This window comes from Nannospalax galili, unplaced genomic scaffold, assembly GCF_000622305.1.
Source record: "Nannospalax galili isolate Female #2095 unplaced genomic scaffold, S.galili_v1.0 scaffold140, whole genome shotgun sequence".
Lineage (NCBI taxonomy): Eukaryota > Metazoa > Chordata > Mammalia > Rodentia > Spalacidae > Nannospalax > Nannospalax galili.
In genome coordinates, this window is record NW_008352267.1 from 13,267,990 (window position 1) to 13,295,026 (window position 27,037).

Below are 27,037 nucleotides of genomic sequence, written 5' to 3' on the forward strand. Positions count from 1 at the left end.
TATTTATTCTTGTCGGTATAGTGCAGCCCTTAGTTCCAACCCCCCAGGAGGCAGAGGCAGGTGGATCTCTGTGAGTTCGAGGCCAGCCTGGTGTACATAGCGAGTTTCAGGCTATGTGGTGCTTCACGGAGACCCTGTCTTCAAAAGACCAGAAAACAAAGATTTATTTTTTCTTATTTTTATGTATGTGTGTGTTTTCATCTGTATATGTGTACCTAGTGCATGTGCAGTGCCCACAGAGGCCAAAAGAGGGCAACATGTGGGTGCTGAGAGCCATACCCAAGTCCTCTGGAAGAGCAGCAAGTGCCCTTAACTGCTGAGCATCTCTTCAGCAGGACAGCCAGCACCAGTTTATTTGTTTTTTTTGACTTTTTGAGATGGGGTCTCCCTGTAGCCCCAGCTGTCCTGGAACTCGCTGTATAGACCCAGGCTGGCCTCGAACTCAAAAAGATCCCCCTGCCTCTGCCTCCCAAGTGCTGGGATTAAAGATGGGCACCGCTATGCCTGGCAGCAAACTGTTATTTTCAGACATTTTTATTTTATATATTATTTTTATTTTATGTGTATGAGTATATTGCCTGCATGTAGATAGATGCACCTGTGTCAAGCAATGCACTGGAGGGGGGGAAGTTGGAAGAGAGCTTCAAATCCCTTGGAACTGGAGTTACAGACAATTGTTAGCTGCCATGTGGCTCCTGGGATATGAACCCGTGTCCTCTGCAAGAGCAGTCACTGCTTTTAACCACTGAGCCATTTCTCCACCCCTTATATCACCAGTTTTAAGATGACATTCTTTCTCTTTCTCCCTTTATTTCAATTTTTCTACATTTATTTATGAGTGTGTTTTCCTTGGTGCATGTGTGGAGGTCAGAGGACAACTTCTAGGAGTTGATTGTCCTTCCACCATGTGGACTCTGGGGATTGAAATCATCATCAGGCTTGGTGACAAGTGCCTTTCCCTGCTGAACCATGCCATCAGAACCTTCACTCCCCCTTTAAAAAAAATTTCATAGCACCTTTAGAATCTGAAATTTGTTTTGAGACAAAGTGATGCTGTGTAGCCTAGAAAGCTGGTCTTAGAATGCAATCTTCCTGCCTCAGCCTCTCAAGCTAGGATTACAGGTGTTTGCCTTGGCGCCAGGCAAAGATTATAAATTTAAAAGTTAAATTTAGTTCAAATAGTTTAGTAATTGTTTAGCTAGTAATTGTTTGGTGGTGGGAGAGGAGGAGCACTGAAGAATATTCATATTTACTAATTAAAATATTGACTACTTCTATGTGCAAGGCAGCTGTGTTCAGAGCTGGACAGAATTATAGTAATTCTAATTTGATGAATATTGCAGTTGGTGGAAGAGTTAATATTGTGTATAACTGGCCACAGTACTTACTCATTACTTTCCTCATCCACTTAACTTTTGATAAGTTGGCTCTCATGACCATTTTTTATTGCTACAGTCTTACTTGGTTTTTCCATTTGAATTCTAAATTACTAAATTTAGTGTTTTTATGTGTTTTGGCATTTTGGCTTCTAGTACTTCTCAAATAAAATGGCATCCATAAACCAAGAGGTAGGGGTATTAGGAGCAAATGGAAAAGGAAATACTCCCTTGTTTGGTGTATGCATACTGATATTGAACATTACTAACTTAAGCTTAAACAAATAATTCAAGTTTTTTCTCCTCCCTTCTTTTGGCCCAAAGAGAATAAAATGAGAATTGAGTGATGGTGAGCCCTTACCAGATTTATTACCCTCTCTCTCACTTACCTTATTTCTGTGAGGAAAAAAATCCTTTTTATTTTTATTTATTTATTTGGACTTTTTGAAACAGGGTCTCCCTGTAGCCCCAGCTCACCTGAACTTGATTATGTAGACCAGGCTGGCCTTGAACTCACAGAGATCTACCTGCCTCTGCCTCCTGAGTGCTGGGACTAAAGGCATTCAGAAAACCCAATTCTATTCTCAGCACCCATTTTGGGAGGCTCACAATTCCAGGGGATCTGACACACTCTTCTGGTCTCTGAGAGCACCTGCACCCATATGGTTCACATACATATACTCAGGCACACACATATACACATAAAATAAAATCTTTAAAAGTAAGTGCCTGAGCATATGGGATTTTTTTGTTTGTTTTTGTTGTTTTGTTTTGTTTTTTGAGACAAGATCTCCCTCTAGCCCAGTTGACTTGAAACTCACTATGTATGTAGACTAGGGTGACCTTGAACTCAGAGAGATCTACCTGCCTCTGCCTCCTGAGTGCTGGGACTAAAGGCATTTGCCATCACTCCTGGCAATAATCCTTTTTAATGTACAAGTAATTACTTCTGTAATGTACAAAGCTTACTTTTTGTTTGTTTTGTTTTCTCGAGACAGAGCCTCACTATGTAGCACCGGCTGGCCTGGAGCTCACTATGTAGACCTGGCTGGCATTGAACTCTAAGATCCACCTGCCTCTGCCTTCTCACTGCTGAGTTTAAAAAGGTATGCATCAATCACTATGACAAGTGTAAAAGCTTATTTTCAATTATATGTCTTTTCTGTTTGTGAACAGTGGAATAAGTTTGAGACTTAGTGTTTCTTTCTGAAATATTTTACATATATATAGTTTGCTCTGTTGAGGCCTTACAAATGTTAGATTTTTTTTCTCCTTGTGTTTAATAAGCAGGATTAAAAATTTTCATTTTCAATTGTTAATATGTGGAACTATAATTTGACATTTATATATTAATCTGTTTCTGAAACATTTGGCTTAGTCCCTCAAGTAGGGCTCTATTGCAAGGAGGATTTTAGTGGGAGGTCTCTAGGTCACTATAGTGTGATTTCAAAGGAAATAGTAGGGATTCAGTTCCTTTTCTCTTGTTCACTTGTCAGTCATGAATTAAGCGATCACTTTTGTTCTGCCATGTGGTCCCAGCAGAACAGGAGAACTTGTAGGTCCCAGCAGATGACCTACCCTGTCATATACCAAAAATCTTCTAGACATGTAATCATGCTGGCCCCACCTTAGCGGACATTTAATCTTAATTACGTCTCAAAGGTCCACCTGATTCCACCTCATAGTACCTCACAATGGGGATTAAATTTTCACTTTTGGTGGAGACACCTAAACTATAAAAGACTCAATTTTTAAAGAAAAAATAGGACAATTTTTAAAATGTTGAATTACTACACAATAAGATTGAGAACTTCCTTAAATGCTTTGAAATGAAAAGCAAAGTACTTTTCATATTTTATCCGTGTTGTTTCAGTATGCTACATTTTCTGTTTTTGAAAATGCCTAAAATCTACTTTATTTTGTTTGCTCTACTGTGGTTTATATAATCATTTTGTTCTTCACATTTCAGCTGATTTTCTGTATTTTGATTATATAAATCTGCAATGAACATTTTTCTCCTTTGTAATTTTCCATGTTTTATTTCAATTAGGAATTGTTTTCCACAGGTCAAATGATGTTACTGTTGAAAACTTTATTAAGAGGTAGATACTTGAGGGGCTGGAGAGATGGCTTAGCAGTTAAGAACACTGACTGTTCTTGCAGAATCCCAGCACCCACATGGCAGCTAACAACTGCCTGTAACTCCAGTTCCAGGGAATCCGACAGTCTCTTCTGTTCTCCATGGACATTGTATGACACAGGTGCACTTACCTACATGCAGGCAATAAACACATACACATAAAATAAAAATAATAAAATATTTAAAGAAAAAGAGGGCCAGGTACTTTCTTGTTGGTTAAGTCCAGTAGTTCATGTAAACTTGTTTTATGATGTCATGGCCAGTAAATTTTCTTATGATAACAAGTCATTTTTTTATAAGAAGTGACAAGAGATTGTGTGTCAGTATAAATTCTAGCCTGTATTTGCATTTTCTGTAGCTTTCTGCATCATGCTATTTTTGCTGCTTTGCTGTGTCCTCTGGTTTTTTATTTTCTTTAAAAATTGATATGAAAAATCATTAAATTTTAAATGAAGTCAGTTATTGCAAATGAAAAAACATTTGAATGATTAAACATCTTACAGGCATTACTCTGCAGTTCAGCAGGTATTATTTGTCCTTATAACAACTGTTTTAAATGTAATAGCATGTACTTTGAGGCCTACCATGTATGACCTTTTACATACATATTTTTATTGCTAGTGTGACTGCTGTAGTATGGAGCTGGAATGTCCCTCATATGCCCCTTTGTTAAGACTTGGTTCCCAGATTGGTGCCATAGGGAGTTGGTAGAAACTTTGATAATTGGGGTCTAATGGAGAGGACTTGAAGCTGTGTCCTTGAAATGGGGAGTAGAAGCTGTCTCTCTTCTTGTTCACTTCCCAGTCATGAGGTAAAACGTTTGTTCTCTGCACACTTCCACAGTGGTGTTACTGTGCTACATGCCGAAACTTTAAAAAAATTGTGATCTAAAATAAGGCTCCTTATACATTGAGCTTCTGGGGTATTGTTACAGGAATGACAAACAGGCACAGAAACTCAAGTACTTACATTATCCTTTTAAAAAGTTTATTATTAACATTGATCCTATTTTGAAAATTCTCTTCTCTCTCCTCTCCTCTCCTCCCTTCCTCCTCTCCCGACCCCTCCTCTCCTTTTTGTTTTTTTTTTTTTTGGTCTTTTTGAGACAGGCTTTCCCTGTAGCCCCAGCTGGCCTTGAACTTGCTATGTAGACCAGGCTGGTCTTGAACACAGAGATCCGCCTGCCTCTGCCTCTCAGTGCTGGGACTAAAGGTGTGCGCCACCACGCCTGGCTTGAAAATTATTTTTTGCAGTTACTAAAGTTTTCTGTGTACTATCCCGGGTTGATTTATGTTAATGGTTAAATGCTTTTAATGAGATTAAATAGTCTAAGTGGAAACATCAGTTAAATTCTGTAAAATTACATGAGGTATTGAGGAATCGTGGGTGCTTATTTTAAAGAATTTATTTTTAGTTATTTGTATGTGTTTGTGTGCGGGTATGTGCATCTGAGTGCAGGTGCCCATAGAGGCCAGAGGTGTTAGATCCCTGGAGCTGGAGTTAACAAGTAGTTGTGAGCCACCCAGTCTGAGTGCTGGAAACTGTATTCAGGTCCTCTCTAAGAGCAGTGCATGCCATCTCTCCAGCCCCAAGTGTTTGTAACTGTTCTGAGATGTTTTTGAACCCACTTAGCCTTTTTTTTTTTTTTAAATTGGTTTCCTGTTAAGAGGAGGTTTTAGTACCATGCTGGAGTTCAGTCATTTTGGGGGCTACATTATGGGATATTGGGGAGATTAAAACAGCAGTTTATCAGCTCTCTTCCTTAAAATGTTGCATGGGATATGTAGGGGTTTAATTAGCTTGTAGCATTTTGAACACAGAATTGGTGAACACTTTTAGAGTGAGCTCTAAAATGCCAGTTTGGGCTTTTGTAGTCTAGGAAGTAGCAAGAGAAAAGGTAATCTTGGAAAATATGAGTCAGTCTGAAGAGTCTAATATGGGAAAAAGGCATCTTGTCAAAGTGCTGGAGACTGTTCATCATCCTTTAAAAAATTACAGCAAATCTGTGAACTGAACTTGTTGCTGTACTTTTATATTTCTTCTAATTGGATTTAGCATAAACTAAGATTTGCTTTTTCTGAGTTTCCTTGTTTTGCCCTTGTTATGTGCCCTTGTATAATGTTGGTAATTAGTTGATACTTAGTGTCTTGGGATTGGTTCTAAGGAAAAGACAGAGGTTGTTACCTAGAATCCCCTTAAGGGGAAACAAGCATGACAATAATTAAAATATAACAGTGGTAGAAATTGATACAGTTCTTTAGGAATACAGTGGAAGAGAAATACACACAATGTTTCTATTTTGTTTTTTTAAGAATTTAGTTACTGTTTATCCTTCCTAAATATTTAAAATTTGTTCCTGAGGGCTAAGAAAATAGGATATCCCTTTTCCCTGATATTCCAACATAGTACATATTGAAACTTCAGTTAACTAAAAGATAGTGTTGGTAAGAGTGTGAGATTTTTCTGGATCAGAAGATTCACCCCCTCCCCCTTAAATGAATTAACTGAAGCCTAGAGAAGATGCTCCATCTTTTTCTTTTTTCTCCCCTCATGTGATGCAGGGCTTTGTGCATCCTAGGCAAGCACTATACAGTGCTTCTTTTAGTACCTGAGAAGATGGATTACCTCTTAATCTGCTTTGGAACTAGGTAGAATGTCAGTAAAATGATGGCTTTTGGAAACCAAAACTTTTTTTCAACTATGAATTTGGGTAAAAACCAACATATACTTAAATGTGGAGTGTTGTTTGGTGCTTCTGTATTGCTCTCTTCTGTATTGCTCTCCACTTTCCTTTTAATATGTATCCATGCATACTTTGCAATTTGAGTTGCTAATTTTTCAACTGGCCTACACGCTTTTATGTTGATTTTGTGATCATTGTTTCTCTAAGAGTGTGAAGATTAGGTTGTTTTGTATTTAGATGCTTAGTAGGTAGTTTCTTAGTGATTTCTAAAGCAGAGCTTCTCAGGTGTGGTGGGAGGACTTCTGGCATTTCCTGAAAACCCTTTCATGGTTTTTGGAAAGCCCTCATTTTTCTTTTTATCAACTGTATATGCAGATACCAGTTTTTTCATATACATCAATTAGAACAGTATATCAGCAGATTAAATGTAAGAACACATAAATGAAATAGCTTGTAGTTTATTAAGCCAAATCTTCAAATATATTTGCAGAAAATGTGAAACATTCTTGAGTCTTTTTACTATGATGTTTCATTTCCACTGAGGCTGTCAGTCCTGTTCTGCACATCATTTGAGCCAGCTATGTAAAGCCAGTACCATCTTTGCACTTTGCACTTTGCACTTACTTGCAGCAGCGAGCTCTTTTTTTTGATTACTTTAAAAGTGTTCATACTAGTATGTAATCTGTTATTTTAATTTTAATTTTTTGTTTAATTTCTTAATATGACATTGATAGATACAACCCTTTAAATCTTTTTAATTTTTAAGCATAGAGTGATCCTTAGAAAGCATTTGAAGATCCATTCTTATAAAAGAAATAAGAAATTAACTCCTATTTCTTGAATATTTAGGCGAGTGAAAGAACTGACTGAATAGTTTTCAGTGTTATAATTACAAGTATTGGGACAGTCTTTGGTGGTCATTAAAAAGTGAATTGAGTGAAAATGATAAAACTTTAGAAACAAATTGAAAAAAGTCAAGAAAAGATGAAAAGATCTCATGTTCATTGGTGTGTAGAATTACTATTGTATAAATAGTTATATTACCAGAAGTAGTCTACAAATTCAGTGTAATTGCCACCAAAATTGTGTTGACATTCTTTGTAGAACTAAAAGAAGAATCTCCCAGATTCATATGGAAATATAAAAGATTCTAAGTACTGAAACAATTCTGAGGAAAAAGAGCAAATATGGCAGTATCACTACATCTGATTTCAAATTATATTAAGAGTCATAGTAAAAAACTGGAGCAAAGTATAGTAAGCCGGGTGTGGTGGCACATGCCTTTAGTCCCAGCATTTGGGAGACAAAGGTGGATGGATTGCTATAAAATAGAGGCCAGCCTGGTCCATGTAGTGAGATCCAGGCCAATTGGGGCTACAGGGAGGTCTTGTTTCAAAAAGACAACAAAATAACCCCCCCTCCCAATATGGTATAGAAATAGAGGACCCAGAAATCAACCCATATAGTTATGGCCATATGATTTCTAACAGAGATGTCAGATACTTGATAAAGAAAGGTGGCCTCTTCAGCATGAGGTCCTAGGAAAACTGCGTATTCACATGAATAAAACTAGATCTCTCTCTCTCTCATGGTATATATTAAAAAAAAAGTTTCAAAATAGGTCAAAGACCAAATGTAAGATCTAAACCTTAGAAACTACAAGAGGGGAACTATAGGGAAAGTAACTTCAAGATCTGGGCATAGGCAACAATTCCTGAGGAGGACTAGCTCAGAATAAGAACAAAAAAAACCTTCTGTACAGCAAAGGAAGTAACTAATAGAGTGAAGAGACAGTCTACAGAATGGGAAAAATTTGCTGCTGTTTGTATGTCTGATGGGGTTAATATACTAAATATATTTAAAAACTCAATACCAAAAGAATAAAAAAATCCAGTCAGTAAATGGACAAGTGAATTGAGCAGTTTGTAAAAGAAATACAGGCTTTCTGATCCACTGAGATATTAGCAAGCAACTCCCTGTTCCTGCTGCCACAGAGCTGCCAACCACCATGCCTTCCCCACCATAGCTCCTAAACACCGTGAGCTAGAATAAACCTTCTCTGCCATTAAAATTTTGTTTGTTGTTGTTAGATATTTGGTCACAGGAACAAGACAAGTAGCTAATATAGAGAATTAGTATTGAGAAGTGGGGCTGTTGCTGCAGTAAACTTGATATCATGTGATTCATAAGCTTTGGGAATTGGCTTGTTGAAAGAATGTGGAAAAGTTTGTAGCTGCAGACTAGAAAAGCCCCAGAATATAGTAAGCAGTGCTTAATGGGCCATTCTGATGGAAGTTCAGAGGACCAGAATGCCAAGGCCATCGAGGACCAGGCTTATTGGGGTTTCAGAGGGGAACTAGGCTAGGGGATATGGACAATGTTATGACCAGTGTCTATGTTCTATCTATTTACTGAAAACTTGAGTGAAGCTGATTTCAAAAGTAATGGATGAAGTTGTTTGCTAGAGAAATTTTGAGACATGACAGCTATGCTTTGTGTACACTGATTTATAAAATGAGAGACCAGAAAGATGGGAAAATGTACAGCTTAGGGACTGGAAAGATAGTTCAGTTGGTAAAATGCTTCTTGCTCAAGCATGAGGACCTGACCCAGAACTCATGTTTTCAAAGGTAGGGAATGTGATGCTTCTGCTGTCCCAGTGCTGAAGAGGCAGAGACAGGAGGATCACAAGGATTCGATTATCAGCCATTCTAGCTGAGTTGGTGAGCTTTAGGTTCAGTAAGAGACCTCTCAGAAAATAAGGTGGAGAAGCCAGGCCTTTGATCCTAGCACTTGGAATGCAGAGGCAAGTGGAGCACTGAGTTTGAGGCCAGCCTGGTCTACAGAGTGAGTTCTAGTCCAACTAGGGCTACACAGATGCTGTTGCAGAGAGGAAAAGAAAAAAAAAAGTGGAGAATGATCAAAAAGACACTTAACATTGACCCCCGGCTTCCACACCTGCATGTACATATATACACATATGCTCATATGCAGACTTATACCACACAAATGCTGGCTGGAATGCTGGGGATAGGGTAGAGAAAGAACTCTTACACACTGTTGTGGGAATGCCACTTAGTCTTGCCATTATGAAAATCAGTATGAAAGTTCTCAAAGATGTAAAATAATACTATCATATGATCTCCGTGTACAAATTCCTGTGTAAATACTCAAAGAAATTAAGATCAATGTAATAGAGTTAACTGCATGCCCATGTTTATATTAGCAATAGTCATAATAGCTAAATTATGAAATCAGCTTACATGCTCATTCATCAGTGAATGAATGGCTAGAAAAAAATGTGGTATTTATATAAACTAAAAAGTTATTCAGCAATAAAGAAAATTATGTCATTTTCAGGAAAATGGATGCAACAATGATATATTAAGTAAAATAAACCAGACTCAGATAATTATTATGGGTTTCCCCTCATTTTCAGAATCCTGATTTTAAAACAAAACATAAAAGCAAGGACAGTATTTGGGAAAAGGCAGGAAACCAAAGAATGTGGCAGGAGGGGCAGTGGAGTGGAGTGAATAGGATTAGAGTATATAATTTTGTACAATATTTAAGTAAAAAGGTGGATTTTGATGCTTATGTAGAGATGTTTAAATGTTTCTGTATTTTTATTTTGTAATGAAGATGTGTCATAATTCTTAAATAACCTTTATTATAAGTTAATTACAATATATACAAATATTTTTGTTTATTTAATTGAATGAAGCTACACAATAAACTATAGTAATTAAATTTTACATTGCATGTATTATATCTGTTGCAATGAAATTAGGGTTTTTGAAAGAGTAATACTAAGTGCAGAATATAAAATCATGACTGATGTGAATTATGTATTTTTCATAAATATAACTTGAAAATTTAGACAGAACAGATGTGGGCGTATATCTGTGTTCTAAAGTTACTGAGTTAATATATTTAAAATTAAATTCTCACTACCACCTCCAGCTCCTCTCTTTCAAGATTATTGAAAATGGAAGCTTGGGTTAAATTCCATCAGTTATCTTCCACTGAATTTCTAAAAGGTTTAGAACAGTTGAACAAAACAAGATCTTTTAAAAATACTGATTGTAGTGGAAGGAACTATTGGAAACTGATTACTGCTGGGTGAAGGAGAGTTGATCTTTAAGGGAGGGACTGTAGATAGGCTGATTAGACTCCAGTGGATGAACTTGCACCAAGGGACATTTTGGGTACAAAAGCTTGACCAGATAATGTCTTGACATATATGACAGACTACATGAAATCCACTGGGGGTCCTATGGGGAATTGTATTAGTCATTTTTCTGTTGCTGTGATAAAACACTGTGATCAAGAGAACTTATAGAAGAAAGAATTTATTTAACTTAGAGTTCCAAAGGGGGAAGAATATCATGGCAGGGATGCATGGTGGCAGAAGTGACTAGAGTAGGAACAGAAAGCAGAGGCTTACATCTACAAGCAGGGACAGGAAGCCGAGAATGATTGGCGATCCAGCAAGACTTAAGAACTCTCTAAGCCTGCCCCAAGTGATGTGCTTCCTCCAGCATGGCCATGCCTTCTAAGACCTCCCAAAACAGCGCCACCAACTGGGGACAAATGTCCAAATACTTGGAGCCTATGGGGGACATTCTTATTCAAACCACCACAGAGGTTGTGGATGGAGGAGGGGGTCTAAATATGCTTAAGATCTATTGTATGATATGTACAAAAACTCTGTTAAAAGTATGCATAAAAATATTATGGTGGAATGCTAAAGCTTTCTGTTCTTACTGCCTTGTTTACCACTTAAAAATCCTCCATTATAAACTAAAACACACAAATATGAGCATGTTAGAGAATTATTTGCCATTTCCTTTCCCTTTTCTTTTCCCCTTTTCCCTTTTCTCTTTTCCCTTTTCCCTTTTTCCTTTCCCCTTTTCCCTTGCCCTTTCCTTTTTTTTCACCAGCTGGCCTGAATCTTGCTCTGTAGATTGTAGACCAGGCTGGCCTCAGTCTCAGAGATTTACCTGCCTCTGCCTCTGGAGTGCTGGGAATAAAGATGTGCACCACCAAGCCCAGCTTGACTTTCTTTGTTTCTTTTAATTCTGTATTTACTGTGTATAGTTCCCTTCTTACATAGCTGGAAGAGAAAGATGGTAATGTTGGTCACAGCACTCTTAGGCTTTTTATTTTTAAAGTATTTATTTATTTATTTATTTATTTATTTATTTATATTTATTTATTTATTTATTTAATTTTTTAGCATTTATGTGTAAGGGCCCGCATTTGCCACTGTGGTGCTCTCCTTCCCACCCTGTGAGTCCAGTTGATTGAACTAAGTTCTCAGACTTGGCAGCAAGCACCTTATCTGCTAAGCTATCTTATCCCCATACCTCCTTTTTATAAAGCTTCAGCACAATTAAAAAAAAAATTGTGAGTGGTACATGATGTCTGTATGTGTATGTGTGTGCATGTTTGTGTGTGCACACATACTTCAGTGTGCTTGTGGAAGTCAGAGGACAACTTGGTGGGGTCTGTTTTATGTTTCCACCATTATGTGGGTTCTGGGGATGGAACTTGGGTTTCCAGGCTTGAGTGATAAGCACTGTTACCTGCTGAGTCACCTCTCTGGTCCCACTCCTATGCTTTTAAAGAGTGGGCATGAAGCTGAACCTTTCTAACCCCACTATTTTCAAAAATAAAAATGCATTCTTGAAGCCAGGCGTGGTGGCTCATGCCTTTAATCCCAGCACTTGGGAGGTAGAGGCAGGTGTATCTCTGTGAGTTCGAGGCTAGTCTGATCTACATAGTGAGTTCAAGACCAGCAGGGGCTACAGGGAGACCGTCTCAAAAAGACCAAAAAAGAAACAAACAGAAACCCTCCCAGCATTCTTACGGTATTTATTTTTTTAAGATTTTATTTTTAATTCTATATATGTCTGTGTATGTGCTTGTGAGTGCAGTGCCCACAGATACCAGAAGAGGACATTGTATTCCTTGGAGGGGGAGTCACAGGCAGTTGTGAATTGCCTTACATGGGTGCTGGGAATTGAATCCAGGTCCTCTTACAAGAGCAGCAAAGCTTTTTAACCACTGAGGCATCTCTCCAACTCCACTGTTTTTTATTTTTTAAAGAATATACTTTTATTTTGTGTGTATGAGTGTTTTGCCTGCATGTATGTAAGTACGCTGTGTGTGTGCAATGCCCACGGAGGCTGGAAGACAACATCAGATTCCCTGGAACTGTAGTTAAGGACAGTTGTTAGTTGCTATGTGGGTGTTGGAAACTGAGCTATGTTGTCCTGGCTAACCTGGAACTCACTATATAGACCCCGATTATCTGGAACTCACAGAGATCTACCTGCTTCTGTCTCATCAATACTTGGTTCACCTTATTTTTTGAAACAGGACCTCTTACTAAACGCAGAACTCGTTGATAGGGCTAGGCTGCTTAGGGACTAGGTGGCTGGTGAGCTCCAGGGATTTGCCTGTCTGTGTCCCCACAGTGCTGGAGTTATAGGCATACACTGACATGGCTAGTTTCCTTACATGGGTGCTGGGTATCTGAATTCAGGTCCTCATGCTTGGGCAGTAGACACTTTACCCAAGGAACTATCTCCCCATCCACTGTGTTGTTTTCTTTTTTTCTTTTCTTTTTTTTGGTCTTTTTGAGACAGGGTCTCCCTGTAGCTCCAGCTGTCCTGGAACTCACTATGTAGACCAGGCTGGCCTTGAACGCACAGAAATCCACCTGACTCTGTCTCCCAAGTGCGGGATTAAAAGCGTGTGCCAATGGAGTAGTTCTCAACTCTGACATTTGTCTCAGACTTAATCTATATGTAATTTTTGTAAGACAACGAAGCAAAATAAAGATAGTGGGCTGGGAAGAGATGGCTCAGTGGGTAGAAGTATGAGAATTTAAGTTTGGATCCCTAGCACCCATGTAAAAAGCCAGATGTGACTGTGTGCACCTGTAACCCCAACACTGGGGGAGTCAGGGTACTGGGAAAGGGGGTAAGAAAACAGTGTCCAGAAAACAGTGAGCTCTAGGTTCGTGAGAGACTGTGTCTCAAGGGAGTAAGATGGAGGATAGAGGGATTAGAGGAAGATAGCTGATAGATACCCTCATTTGGCCTCTGCAGATGGGCATGGGAGCATGTATCTGAATACACACATGCATATACACCACAAACACACTCTTCTTTCTCTGTCTCTGTCTTTCTCACATGGGTGGGAGAGGGGAGAGAAAGAAAGAAGAGAGAGAGAGAGAGAGAGAGAGAGAGAGAGAGAGAGAGAGAGAGAGAGAGAGATCTGGTTGAATTCAGCCTGTTGATTCCCTTACAGTAAGGTTTTTCCGTAGGTGATTGATTCTGCTGTGCAATTGGAGCTATGCACTATTTATAAGATAGACTTTTGCCGAGTTTGGTGGTGCACATCAGTAGTCCCAGCACTTGGGAGGCAGAGGCAGGCGGAACTCTGTGAGTTCAAGGCCAGCCTGGTCTACATAGTGAGTTCCAGGCCAGCTGGGGCTACAGGGAGATCCTGTCTCAAAAAGACCTAAATAAATAAATAAATAAATACATAAATAAATAAACAAATAAATAACTTTTGGCTCAGTGACATACGTTACTGCTATGTTTGTGAAACCATTATACATTGCATTCCATATATACATAAGAATTGGAATATTTTGGTAAATTTTAAATATTTTCTAGTTTTAATGTAGATAAGTCATTTTAATATAGCATTTGAACTTCATGTTGAAGATACAGGGTTTCTAATTTTGTGTTTATTAATTAAAATTGCTGACATTTCATAATGAAGGGTTTCATGTCAAATCTGTTCTTGAAATAATCTGTTATCCTTTTCCCACTGCTTATTTAATCTCTTGCGACTTTGAGTCCTTAATATATCTGTTTAAAAATTGTTACTTTGTGTCATCAGTACCTAAGGAAAATTGTATTTACTGACTGACATTTATGTTGTTGGTATGAAATTCAGTCCTTGTTTTTATGGTACCAAGCCATGACATTAATTTTAGGCTAGGTGAACCAGGATGCAGCAATGGTGCACTTCTTAAAGCTAGCACTTGGGAGGCAGAGGCAGAGGCAGAGGCAGACAGATCTGAGATCAAGGCCAGCCTGGTCTGCATAGCAAGTTCAGGCTAGCTGGGGCTACAGGGAGACCTTGTTTCGAAAAACAGACAACAAATTTAACCTGGGTGTTATTCTAACTTAGAATTCCACTGAGTTGGGGAGTTAGGACTGGTGTCGGACTGGGAGTTTGAGGAATTTAGATGTTATAATGATTTTGAAAAATAAACTGGGAAGGGTAGAGTATAGGATATGAGCTAGGGGAACTGCGTTGAATGGCAACTAAGGATGTAGAAGGTAAAGGTGTGGAGCGCTTTTACAAAAAGTAATCTGGAAGATAGATGGGAGTTTGTGGCTGTAATACTAGGTGTTTATGGAAATAACTAAATTGGACATCTGTTTTCTGGACATTCATTGTAAGGGCACAGTTGAGTACAGTGGTTACAGTGTGAACTTTGGAGAACATTTTGGCTTTAAATCTTGGTTCATCTATTTATTACTTGTTAAGTAGTCTTAGAAAACTGCTTTTTTTGGTTTTTCTTTTTTTCTTTTTTTTTTGTTTTTTTAGCAGCTCAATTTCTTCAGTAAAATGAAAGCCCTACACAGACGGTTCAGTAAATGTTAGTTAGCTATTGCTGTTATTTTGCCGTTTACTCTCTTGTAAAGTGATCTGTAATTAAATAGACAGCAATTTTCATTTAGTTTAAGAGGAATTACTTGCTTTTTTGAATTGGATGAGCATGATTCAGTCATCAAAAACATTCCCATCTGGCCTAGTTTCTCCTTCACTTGGATCCCACTATCACTTCCTCACACAAGTATCCAATTATCAGTTTATCCATGTGCATGTGTGCTATTTACACGTAAGTAACTTAGATATATATCTTCTCTTCCTTACAAAGGATAACATACTATTTAAACTTTTTTAGATTCGAAAAGTTGACTTTTCTAAGTATATGTTTTGGAAATCTTGTTGCATGTCATTCCTGTATGTGGATTTAATATAATTAATTTCTAATTCTTTTTTTTAATATTTCTCGGAGGTCAGAAGAAGGCTTCAGATTCCCCTGGAACTGGAGTTAAGGACAATTCGTAGCCGCTATGTGGGTGCTGGGAATCTAACCCAGGTCCTCTGCAAGAGAAGTCAATGCTCTTAACCGCTGAGCCGTCTCTCCAGCCCCTCTAATTCTCTTTAAATGGACATTTGTATATTTTTATTTTATACGCAGTGTGACAGTGAATAACTGATTTTTCTAAGTATATTTGTTTTGAATGTCTTGTTGCATGTCATTCCTGTAGGTGGATTTAATATAATTAATTTCCAATTCTCTTTAAATGGACATTTGTATATTTTTATTTTATACTCAATGTGACAGCAAATAACTTATACACATGTGATTTAAACATGTGTGTATAGAATTAAAATTGTTGAGTCAGATTGCATTTGGGACATTAGTACTTCCAGAACAGTATCCCTAGGGCCTACTAGTTTTCTTGCACCAGCTCAATGTATGTAAATTGGTGCTTCTTATTCTTGCCACTAGAATGTTTTCAGACTTTGGAATTCTGTTAGCGTGATAATGAGAAAAAAAAATTCAGTGTAGCTTAAGATTGCATACCTGCTGTAGATAAGGTTGAATTTTTCTTTAAAAGTTACTCTTTTCAGTATGTACTCACTCACCTTTGCCCTCCAACCCCCAACACATTATAGCATTGCTCTTTACTGAGAGAAACTTTGTGCTGGGGGAATTTGAGCTTTTCCCCCTTGTTTTTCTTTTCTTTTTTTTTTTTTTTTTTAAATTTATTAGTTTATGTGAGTGTACTGCCTGCATGTATATAAGCGCATTTGTGTCGTGCAATGCTCACAGAGGTCAGAAGAGGGCGTCGGATCCCTTGAAACTTGAGTTACAGTTGCTAGCTGCTGTATGGGTGCTGGAAATCGAACCCGGGACCTCTGGAAGAGCAGCCATTGCTCTTAACTGCTGAGTCATCTCTCTAGCCTCTTTTTTTCTTGATTCTTTTCATTCTGACTTTTTTTTTTATACAATGACACTTTTGTGATAAGAATTTTGTGTTATAGCTCGTATTTTTTTTGTAATGCTAGTGCTTTTCTCTAGTGAGTTCACATTTTAGTTTTGTGTTTAACGTGATATTTAGGATAACTTGTGAATCCAACTTAGTTTTTTAAAAGATAGTTACAGAGTTCAGTATCAGTTAAACGTAGCTCATTTCTACTTTGTTGATTTGAATGCTGTCATTGTAAAAATCTAAATGCCTAGTATATTTAGCTCTATTTCTAGAGTTTTGTGCAGTTTGATAATATTGTGTGAGGTATTTTTAAGAAATGATTTTTCTCCATGAGCCAAATGCTTTTACATATATTAACTATATGTCATATTTTTGGTGGTCTTTTGTAACTCAAAATTAGAGTGTATATTCATTTATGGTTGTTTTCTTCAATATTATTCTTTTCTTTAGCTGTGATGCGGATCCATCAGCTTTAGCAAAATATGTCTTGGCCTTGGTAAAGAAAGACAAAAGTGAAAAAGAATTAAAGGCGTTATGTATTGACCAGCTCGATGTATTTCTTCAGAAAGGTAATAACTTTGGTTTTAAAATACTCTTTCACTATGTTATTTAAAGTAAGATTACTGTCTACAGATTATTAAAGTACTTAGCTTCTATTTATATCAAAGTTATAGCTTCTAGCTTTAACAAAATTGAACAAACAGTATTGTTACTGATGATATGCATGGCTTGCTTCCTCAGTAATATCCTTTTGCTCATTTGTTACATGAGTTAAAAGATTAAGAATAACTGTTGGGCTCGAGAGATGGCTCAGCGGTTAAGAACACTGGCTGTTCTTGCAGAAGACCTGGGTTCGAATCCCAGCATCCAGTTGGCAGCTAACAGCTGTCCATAACTCCAGTTCCAGGAGAATCTGACAGCCTCTTCTGTCCTCTGTGGGCATTGCATGACATGGGTGCGCTTACCTGCATGCAGGCAATACATGCATACACATAAAATAAAAATAATAAATAAAATATTAAAAAAAAAGAATAACTGCCTATTTCAAAGTAATACTAAAGAAACCTTTTGTAATGTTATATAGCCTATGCTTTTCATCTTTTCTATGTTTCTCACATCTGATACTGATAATATTTGTGTTTATATATTGGGTGTGCTATATGGCAAAGAATAGTCATAGAGGAAACAACTGTCAGAGAGGTTTTGCCATTCTACTCTTGAAGCTTGAATGAATCATTACCATGGGACTTGTGTCATTATACACTGATTGGTGAACTTTGTGTAATTTCTAGATTTGTAAAAGTTAAGGTGTTAGAGGCCTGAAGTGTGGAACTGGAAATTAAAAGACATTATTTAGTGTCTTTGGATATGTGAATTTCTTTTTTGATTTTAATTTTAGAGACACAGATATTTGTGGAAAAGCTTTTTGATGCTGTGAATACAAAGAGTTATCTACCTCCTCCAGAGCAGCCATCATCAGGAAGCCTGAAGGTAGAATTTTTTCAGCACCAAGAAAAAGATATAAAAAAAGAAGAGGTAATAAATTTGTGTTATGTTGTGTAGGCTCTATAAATACATACAAGGAGCAATTGAGCTATTTTCTGAATTTTTAATGGTGGGAGTACTAAGAACCCACTCCTAGGTTTAGTGATTTCTTTAGGAGCATTTGTAGAACTCTGAATGTAGTTGTATTCATGACTCTGATTAATTAATACTAAAGAATGCAAAGTCAGCAAAGAGACAAGGTTTAAGAGAGAAAATCTGATGGAAGACAAGCACAGATTTCCAAACTTGTGGGAGTCACAGAGGATGAGCACTATTCTCCTAGCAATACACGTTATAATGTCTATTTCAAAGAAGCTTGTTAGAGACTTAATGCTCAGAGTTTTTATTTGGATTTGGCACCTTCTACCTTATATATAGCAAAATTCCAGGCTTGTTTTCACAAACCATCAAACAGTGAGACATTCTTATCAGGAAATGGTGGGAATCCTCTAGATAGCAAAGTTTTCAGAAGGCAAGCAAGGACCAAGCTTACAAGTATGCCTTTTTCTTTTTTCTTTTTCTTTTTCTTTTTTTCTTTTGGTCTTTTTGAGAGAGGGTCTCCCTGTTAGCCCCAGCTGTCCTGGCACTCACTATGTAGACCAGGCTGGCCTCGAACTCACAGAGATCCTTCTGCCTCTGCCTCCTGAGTGCTAGGACTAAAGGCATGTGCCACCACGCCTGGCTAGTTTTTTTTTTTTTTTTTTTTTTTTTTTTTTTTTTTTTTTAATGCCCAAACTTTCACAATTACCAGAATACCACAGGAGTACTAAAAGTTTCCAGTTTGGCATGCACTATTAAGTATATTGCTGTATGTACAAAATATTTAATATCAGTGTGTATGCATGTATGATATTGAGTATTGCAAAGAAGAATTGTTTGCAAGACTACATTGAGGTAAATAGAAGGTGAAAAATGCATTAGCAGAGTTGGGTATGGTTACGTGTGCTTATAATACTAGCACTTGACTTGTGGGATGAGGTGGGAGAGTTGGAAGTTCCAGGGCAGTGTGGGCTACATAATGAGATCAAATCCTTAAAAAAAAAGTATCAGGAAGGCTTTATTAGTGTTCATATATATGTGTGAGTTGGCAAGAGAATTTGAAGTGGGTTAGAAAAGTACTTGATGAGCATAAAAAGCAAACTGTTGAAAGAAGTGAAAGAAGGCTTTATGGTTGTTTTTCCATGTTTGACCTTTGGTAGATTGTCCATTCAGTTTATTTATGTGGAATGCATTTTATAACAACAGGCTGTTATCCAGAGGGATACTGGAAAGCTGGCATAAATTGGGATATATGTGTGCACTATCTGTATATTATGTTCATCAGAATATTTTTTAAAATATTTTATTTATTTTTATTTTATGTGTATGAGTGTATTGCCTGCATATATGTGAGTGCACCTGTGTTGTGCATTGCCACGGAGGTCAGCAGAGGGCTTCAGATTCCCCTGGAACTGGAGTTAAGGATGGTTTGTCTCCGTCCTGTGGGTGCTGGGAATCGAACCTGGGTCCTCTGCAAGAGCAGTCAGTGCTCTTAACCGCTGAGCCATCTGTCCAGCCCTCATCAGAATATTTTAATGCTATTTAAAACATATAATCTTCAAAGCTCTAACATATTTACAGAACTATTGTGAATGTCTTGAATTTGTTCAACCTTTTTTACATAGTGTAATGTCCTGTGCAATCAGTGTTCTAGGAAATATAATCTAGAAAATGTAGCAATGACCAAAGGAATGTTTCTTAAAATTGCTTTCTAGTAGTTATAAGGTATGACTAGAGGCCTCTGACATGATACTCTAAGAAATCAGAGAACTATTTCACTGTCTATATTATTTTCTTATATACTCTATTTTTTATGACTTGGTAATTCTAATATGTCCTCCTCTATTCTTTGATGTGAGACCAAATCCATGAAGCAGAAACATGAATCTATGTCAGGCTTTTGAAAGATGGAATAATAAATTTGGCTTTCCATGTGTTAAAATGAAGACATTTGTTTAAAATATCTTCTTGCCACTATTATCTAAAGTAAGGATTTATGAATTTCTTTACTATTCACGTTAACTTTCAGCAACTTAAATGGTTAAGTTAGTTTTGTTTGAATAATTGTAGATAATGTTTCTTGTGCCTGTATTACATAATATTAGGTCACAGAAATTATAGCATGTCAAGAAATAACTGTTGGTAAATTTTTCTTTTTCTTTTTTTAAAAATCAGATCACAAAGGAGGAAGAGCGAGAGAAGAAATTTTCTAGAAGGCTAAATCACAGTCCTCCCCAGTCAAGCTCCAGATACAGAGAAAATAGGTGATACATTGAACCATTCTGTGCTTAGGCTTTATTTTTATTATTTAGACCTTTTTAATCTTTTACATAGGGGTAAGTAGTGTTTACCTTTTTTCTTTTTGGGTTTTTTGAGATAGAGTCTTGCTCTGTAGTGGTGTACAACTGTGACAGTCATGTCTCTTGCCTCCTGAGGACTGGAGCACATCACAGGCATGTGCTGTCACTCCTGCAGTGGCTACTCTCTTGACCTAGGGAAGTATAACTAGGCCCTTTTTAACCAAGAACATCTAGTGCAGATGTATATGTGTTGTGAGTAAGATCTAGAACAGTGCTTAATATATATTAGTTGCTGTTGTTACTCTTAGTCCTAACTTTACATGGAATCTCAGTGAAAGATGATTTATTTTTTGTCTGAAGTTTCCCTTTAGTGTGATTAAATTATAGTTTCAGAAGTGTTGGGAGTATGGTACAGGTGATACATGCAAATTTGATTCTATTTGCAAGACTATTTGTAGTATATGTAGTATAGGACATGTATAGATGTCTTTATATATATGTATTTATATATATGTAATTGTATAAATGTCTGTGATCATAAGATTAAGGATTAAGAGGCAAGTTTGTTTTCTTTTAAAAAGATTTTAGAATAAGTTAGCTCAACTTCTTCAGTTGTTTGAGTTTCTCTTGTTTATGTTACCATGATTCAGCTTTCTTGGAGTTTTTTTTCCCCATATTTACGTAAGCATTATTTACATACAACCGATAATGTTTCTTTAGAAGTCGTGATGAAAGAAAAAAAGATGATCGTTCTCGCAAAAGAGATTATGATCGAAATCCTCCTCGAAGAGATTCATACAGAGACCGATATAATAGAAGACGAGGGCGAAGTCGCAGTTACAGCAGGAGTCGAAGTCGAAGTTGGAGTAAAGAGAGGCTTCGTGATAGGGACAGAGATCGAAGCAGGACTAGAAGCAGAAGCAGAACACGAAGCAGGGGTAAGTAACCCAGTACACATAATTTGGTTGGTGTTCTTTACTATGAAAAACTGCTATGCTTAAGAGATTTTTAAGACTTGTTTAATGTGTTGCCTTTTTTTTTTTTTCTGTTATTTATTCTTTGAGTGCTTTTTAAGAATCTCTTTAAAAATGTTTTATTCCCTGTAACTTGGAACAAAGGTAAGTATCATCGTACGCTTAACAGGGTGGCTATAATGAAACAAGAACTATTCATTTTGGGGGAGAATGTAGATGCTAAAAGGGGCCGTTTGAAAAAAACACTTTGGCAATAACTTAAAATATTAAACCTATGACTAGCAAATGACCCATTTTTAAGAATCTCTTTAAAAATGTTTTATTCCCTGTAACTTGGAACAAAGGTAAGTATCATCGTACGCTTAACAGGGTGGCTATAATGAAACAAGAACTATTCATTTTGGGGGAGAATGTAGATGCTAAAAGGGGCCGTTTGAAAAAAACACTTTGGCAATAACTTAAAATATTAAACCTATGACTAGCAAATGACCCATTCATTTCTCTCTTAGATACCTAAAAAAAATAAAAGTATATGTTCACACTAGGATATGTATACAGCTTTAGTTGTAATAACCTGAATGTGTGTCAGCAGGTGAATCAACAAATAGTTTTTGCATACCATAAAATGAATCAACAGAGCTGCTGATACATGTAACGTGGTGATAAATATAAAATAGTATAATGAATAAAAATAACCAGAGAAAAATATACATATATAAAATTTTAGAAAATAAAATTTAGGCTGGACGTGGTGGTGCATGCCTTTAATCTCAGCACTTGGGAGGCAGAGGCAGGTGAATCTCTGTGAGTTAGAGGCCACCTGGGACTACAGAGCGACCATGTCAACAAAAAGATCATTAAAAAAAGAAATACAAATTTAATCAGAGATGACTCCAAATTAGTGGCTAACTGAGAAGTAGTAAAGAAAGCAAAGGTGCATTACAGGTTACAAGGGGGTCTGAGGATATTTTTGGGAGTGATGAGTATGGTCATTATTTTCATTTTGTTAGTTTCACAAATACATAGATCAAAGTTTATAATATTGTATACTTATATTCATATTTTAAAAATATTTTTGTTTTATGTGTATGAGTGTATTGCCTGCATGTAGGTAAGTGCACCAGTGTTGTGCAGTGCCTGCGGAGGACAGAAGAGGCTGTCGTCATTGGATCCCCCTGGAACTGGAGTTAAGGACAGTTGTTAGCTGCCATGTGGGTGCTGGGATTTGTACCCGGGTCTTCTGCAAGAACGGTCAGTGTTCTTAACTGCTGAGCCATCTCTCCAGCCCCCTATATTCATATATTTATATATCAGTTAGACCTCAAAACTATAAGGGGGCTGGAGAGATGTCTTAGGTAAGAGTGCTGACTGTTCTTGCAGAGAACCTTGGTTAGTTCCCAGTACCCACATGGACTGCTAACAACCATCTGTAGCTCCAGTTCCAGGGGATCTAATGCCCTCTTCTGTTCTCTGCAGGCATTGCATGACAAGGGTGCACTTACATACACGCAGGCAAAACACTCCTACATGTAAAGTAAATAAATAAACAAACAAATAAATAAATAAACAAATAAAAAAGTATACATAAGCTTAAAAATTCATTTCAGATGCATGCATTTGCAGGAGCCTATGTTACAGTTTTCTACTATGTGTAATTTTCCTTCCAGCGTGTAGTTACTGAAAAGAAGATGGTTGCATTAAAACAAAAATGTTGAGTGGAACACTTTTACTCAAACTTGGGTTTTTGCTGCCCTTAGTACTGTTACTTCCTTTATATAAGCCATATAGTCTGTTGTTCCCTCTTTTCTTTTTAAATTGTATTTCATCCACTGTGGGGTTGGTCTATTAGGCCTCTTTGCACATTGTTTTACCTAAGTAATCTTGATAGTATCCTATCTCTTTCCTTGGAATTATATAAAGCCAGGTTTTCTTCTTTATGTTTAGTAAACTCTCCTTCCCCCTTTGCTTATCCATTCTCATCCTACTAAAATTTATTATGAATTAGCATAGTAGTATTGTTAGATCGATGACAACAAAATGTTCATCCTGGGAAAAGCAAATCTGCATTCTAAGATTGTGGTGAAGAAAGTAAAAAATTTCTTTATGCTATAAACAAAACTCCCAGGAAAAAAACTAAGTGTGGCAATTTTATGTATAGTTTTATAGTTCAGGTAATAGCCTATCTTGTAGTAATCTGTATTTATTGAGCAGCTTTAGAAAGGTTTTGAAAATTTATTTTTTAGTAGTTTCATACATGAATACAGTGTATTTATTCCACTCCTCCCAGACCTCCCCCTTTCCTTTTCCAAATAACATGTAGCTGCTATGCCCCCCCCCCCCCCAAGTACAGTTGATACAGCTTGGATGTACATGAGTATTAGGCATTTTCTACTGGAGCATAGTTAACTTGCCATGTATCACACCGCTGAAGAAAATTGACCCTCCCCCAGCAGCCAATAGCCGTCAATAGCTGCTCAAGTAGAATGGGGCCTTGTGAGCCACTTGACTCTCCTCAGTGGAGTATTGACTGGCTTGATCTTTTGTAGGCAACCACAGCAGCTATGAGTTCATGAATGCATCAGTCTTATCATATCTAGAAGATACTTTTGCAGTAATCTTCCCCAATTTCTGACTCTTAGTCTTTCCTCCCCCTCTTCTCTGATGCTCTCTGAGCCTTGTGTGGAGGGGCTGTGATACTGATGTCCCATTTAGGGCTGAACACGCCACAGTTACTTATTTTCTGCACTTGACCTGTTGTGCATCTTCAGGTAACTTTTAAAGAAGAGCATTTATGCAAAATGTGAATTGTTTTCTATGTTTAGCAAAATATTACTGTGTTTTTAAATCTGGAACTTTTAAAAGAATACAGTTTTACAAATTATTTTTATTTTATTGCAGAAAGGGATCTGGTGAAACCTAAATACGACCTCGATAGAACAGACCCGTTAGAAAATAATTATACTCCTGTCTCTTCGGTACCGAATATTTCATCTGGCCACTATCCTGTCCCTACCTTGAGCAGCACCATCACCGTGATCGCTCCTACTCATCATGGCAATAATACTACGGAAAGTTGGTCTGAATTCCATGAAGACCAAGTAGACCATAACTCTTATGTAAGGCCACCAATGCCAAAGAAACGGTGTAGAGATTATGATGGTAAGTCTCAACTGGTTCATGATGTATTAAATTTATATTTGCCTATGTTGATTGTATTGTATAATTATTCAAAAGGACTTACCTGTGGTATTATAAATGACAGACTAGCTTTTATCCCTTCATGTATTCTATAATATTGCATCTTTCACTAGTCACCCTATTATCAATTTAAGAAAATAAAAAAAAATTTTTTTTGATTTGTTTTTTATTTTATGTGTATGAGTGCTATGCCTACATGTATATAAGTGCACCTAGGTCTTGCATTGCTCATGGAGGACAGAAGAAGGCTTTGGATCCCCTGAAACTGGAGTTAAGGACAGTTGCTAGCTGCCATGTCAGTGCTGGGATTTGAACCTGGGACTTCTGCAAGAGCAGCCAGTGCTCTTAACCATTGAGCCATCTTTTCAGCCCCTAAAAATGTTTTTATAATACATTGTTAGACTTTGCCAAATAAGAAATTAAATGCCTACTGAGTTATTCTTCCAAAGAATCTATTACTAAAATATTTTTGATAAAATCACTCTTTAGAAGCTTACCCATTTTATGAGTCAAAGACTTAAGTATTTACTATAAAAGGTTTTCTAAATAGTTTCTAAACCATAATTGTAATATACTTTTAGTTTTAGAGGAGAGATTTAATGGATGCATATCTAATGACAAGTATTCCAAAGGTTTTACGTTAAGTTTATATCATCTTGCTTACTGGGTCTATTGTGAAAGGGTGAATTTATCCTTTTTAGATATCTTTTGCTAGTTCAGAGAAGCTTTCTATTTCCAGTACTTTTCACACTTTTCCACTGATTCTTTCTTTGCAGAAAAGGGTTTTTGTATGAGAGGAGACATGTGTCCTTTTGATCATGGAAGTGACCCAGTAGTTGTAGAAGATGTAAATCTTCCTGGTATGCTGCCTTTCCCAGCACAGCCTCCTGTTGTTGAAGGACCACCTCCTCCTGGACTGCCCCCACCTCCACCAATTCTTACACCCCCACCTGTGAATCTTAGACCCCCAGTGCCACCTCCAGGTCCATTACCACCCAGTCTCCCACCTGTCACAGGTCAGTAGATATATTTGGTTGCTTGTATTTATTTGCTCATTTATATCTTTCTATGAAATTAATAATTTCTTGCTTTTGTTAAAAAATTTTAAAGTAAATCCATAGATGTCTGAAAGAAACCAAGTATACTCCCATTTATATCCAACTTCTTATTGTGGTTTGGAAAAGCCCATGAATTATATGATTAGTACTCCAGTACTCCAGCTGCCAGTAGTCCTGTTTGGAATAGATTAAAAAGAAGTATACCATAGAAAAGCTAACTTACTTGTAAGGGCTTACTGTTCGTAAAAATACTTTAGCTTGATAAATGAGAGTATCGTGCTTGAATGTATAATAATTTATTTTATTTGTTTGCTTTCAGATGATATTTCTTATTCTTTGGTTTTGACAGGACCACCACCTCCACTTCCTCCTTTGCAGCCATCTGGCATGGATGCTCCCCCTAACTCTGCCACCAGCTCTGTTCCTACTGTAGTAACAACTGGCATTCATCACCAGCCTCCTCCTGCTCCACCCTCTCTATTTACCGCAGGTGCAGTTTTGGTTCCCTCTAAATTCATAATGCAATACAGTTTTAAAGCAGAGCTTTAGAAGAGGATGCAAAAATGTCTTGCAAGTAACTAGCCTGCAGGTCAATTTTTCTCTAAAATTTTATAATGCAGTGAACCTGATGAATTAATATAAATTCCTCAGAGAAGATCTTTTGGGAAGTTTATATTTTTAACGTTTTGTTTTTGTACAGCTGTTCTCTTTAATAAATATATAAAACAGATCAGTTATATATTATTTATTAGTGGTAAGTTATGTAGCTAGCTTTTTCCAATATCAGTATTAAAATATTACCAAATAAGCTGGGTGTGGTCGTATATGCCTTTAATCCCAGCATGGAGGGGAGGCAGAGGCAGGTGGATCTCTGAGATTAAAGCCAGCCTGGTCTACATAGTGAGTTCCAGGCCAGCTAGGGCTATAGGGAGATCCTGTTTCAAAAAATAAAAAACAAAAACCCATATAGAGTTTTATAATTGTTGTTTAATTACAGTTTTTGTGTTACCAGATACATATGATACAGATGGCTACAATCCTGAAGCCCCAAGCATAACAAACACTTCCAGACCTATGTATAGACACAGAGTGCATGCACAAAGGCCTAACTTAATAGGACTAACATCAGGGGATATGGATTTGCCACCCAGAGGTACTATGATTAATCTTTTCTTCTTAGTTTCATGGTGTCACTACTGGGAAAACGGTGGGGGTGGTTAGTAGTGGGAAAACAAGGTTGGGGCGGGGACACATAGCCAAGTGGTACAGTACTTAAATTTAAAATGCACAAGACCTTAGACTGATCTCCAGCAAAACAAACAAAAGTGAAAAAGAAAAGAAAAAGAAAGAAGGAAAACATCATGTAAGTAAGTAAGGGATGGTGATTTTTGTTCAGTGGCTTGTCATGAGAGAAATGGAAACATGTGGTTCCATATTTATGAAATTCCCCCAAAATAAGTATTTCTCAGATATATTTTGTTTCTGGTATTTTGCTTCATTTGTAGTCTTATTGGTTAATTTCAGCTCTTGAGAGTAGTGATCCTAAGTCTTTTCTAGTTTGGGCAATGAAATATCTATATAGACTTACGCTTTATATGTACTGTTTGGTCACTTGACATGTTAGAGT

At 37.1% G+C, this 27,037-nt stretch overlaps 1 protein-coding gene across 13 annotated transcripts in view; it reads left to right on the forward strand.

Annotated features, from left to right (window-relative positions):
- Window positions 1-27,037, forward strand: part of Rbm26 (RNA binding motif protein 26) — an 85,934-nt gene that overhangs the window by 8,550 nt on the left and 50,347 nt on the right. For 5 of the 13 annotated variants that reach the window (XM_008849112.3, XM_029554078.1, XM_008849107.3 and 2 more), the window contains exons 2-9: window positions 16,747-16,865; window positions 17,696-17,832; window positions 20,056-20,144; window positions 20,901-21,118; window positions 24,053-24,313; window positions 25,129-25,368; window positions 25,730-25,900; window positions 26,408-26,563. In XM_008849112.3, the coding sequence (XP_008847334.1) occupies window positions 16,747-16,865; window positions 17,696-17,832; window positions 20,056-20,144; window positions 20,901-21,118; window positions 24,053-24,313; window positions 25,129-25,368; window positions 25,730-25,900; window positions 26,408-26,563 (1,391 nt within the window). The remainder of the gene's footprint in view (window positions 1-16,746; window positions 16,866-17,695; window positions 17,833-20,055; window positions 20,145-20,900; window positions 21,119-24,052; window positions 24,314-25,128; window positions 25,369-25,729; window positions 25,901-26,407; window positions 26,564-27,037) is intronic. The other 8 variants (XM_029554079.1, XM_008849114.3, XM_008849108.3 and 5 more) reach the window with 3 other exon arrangements.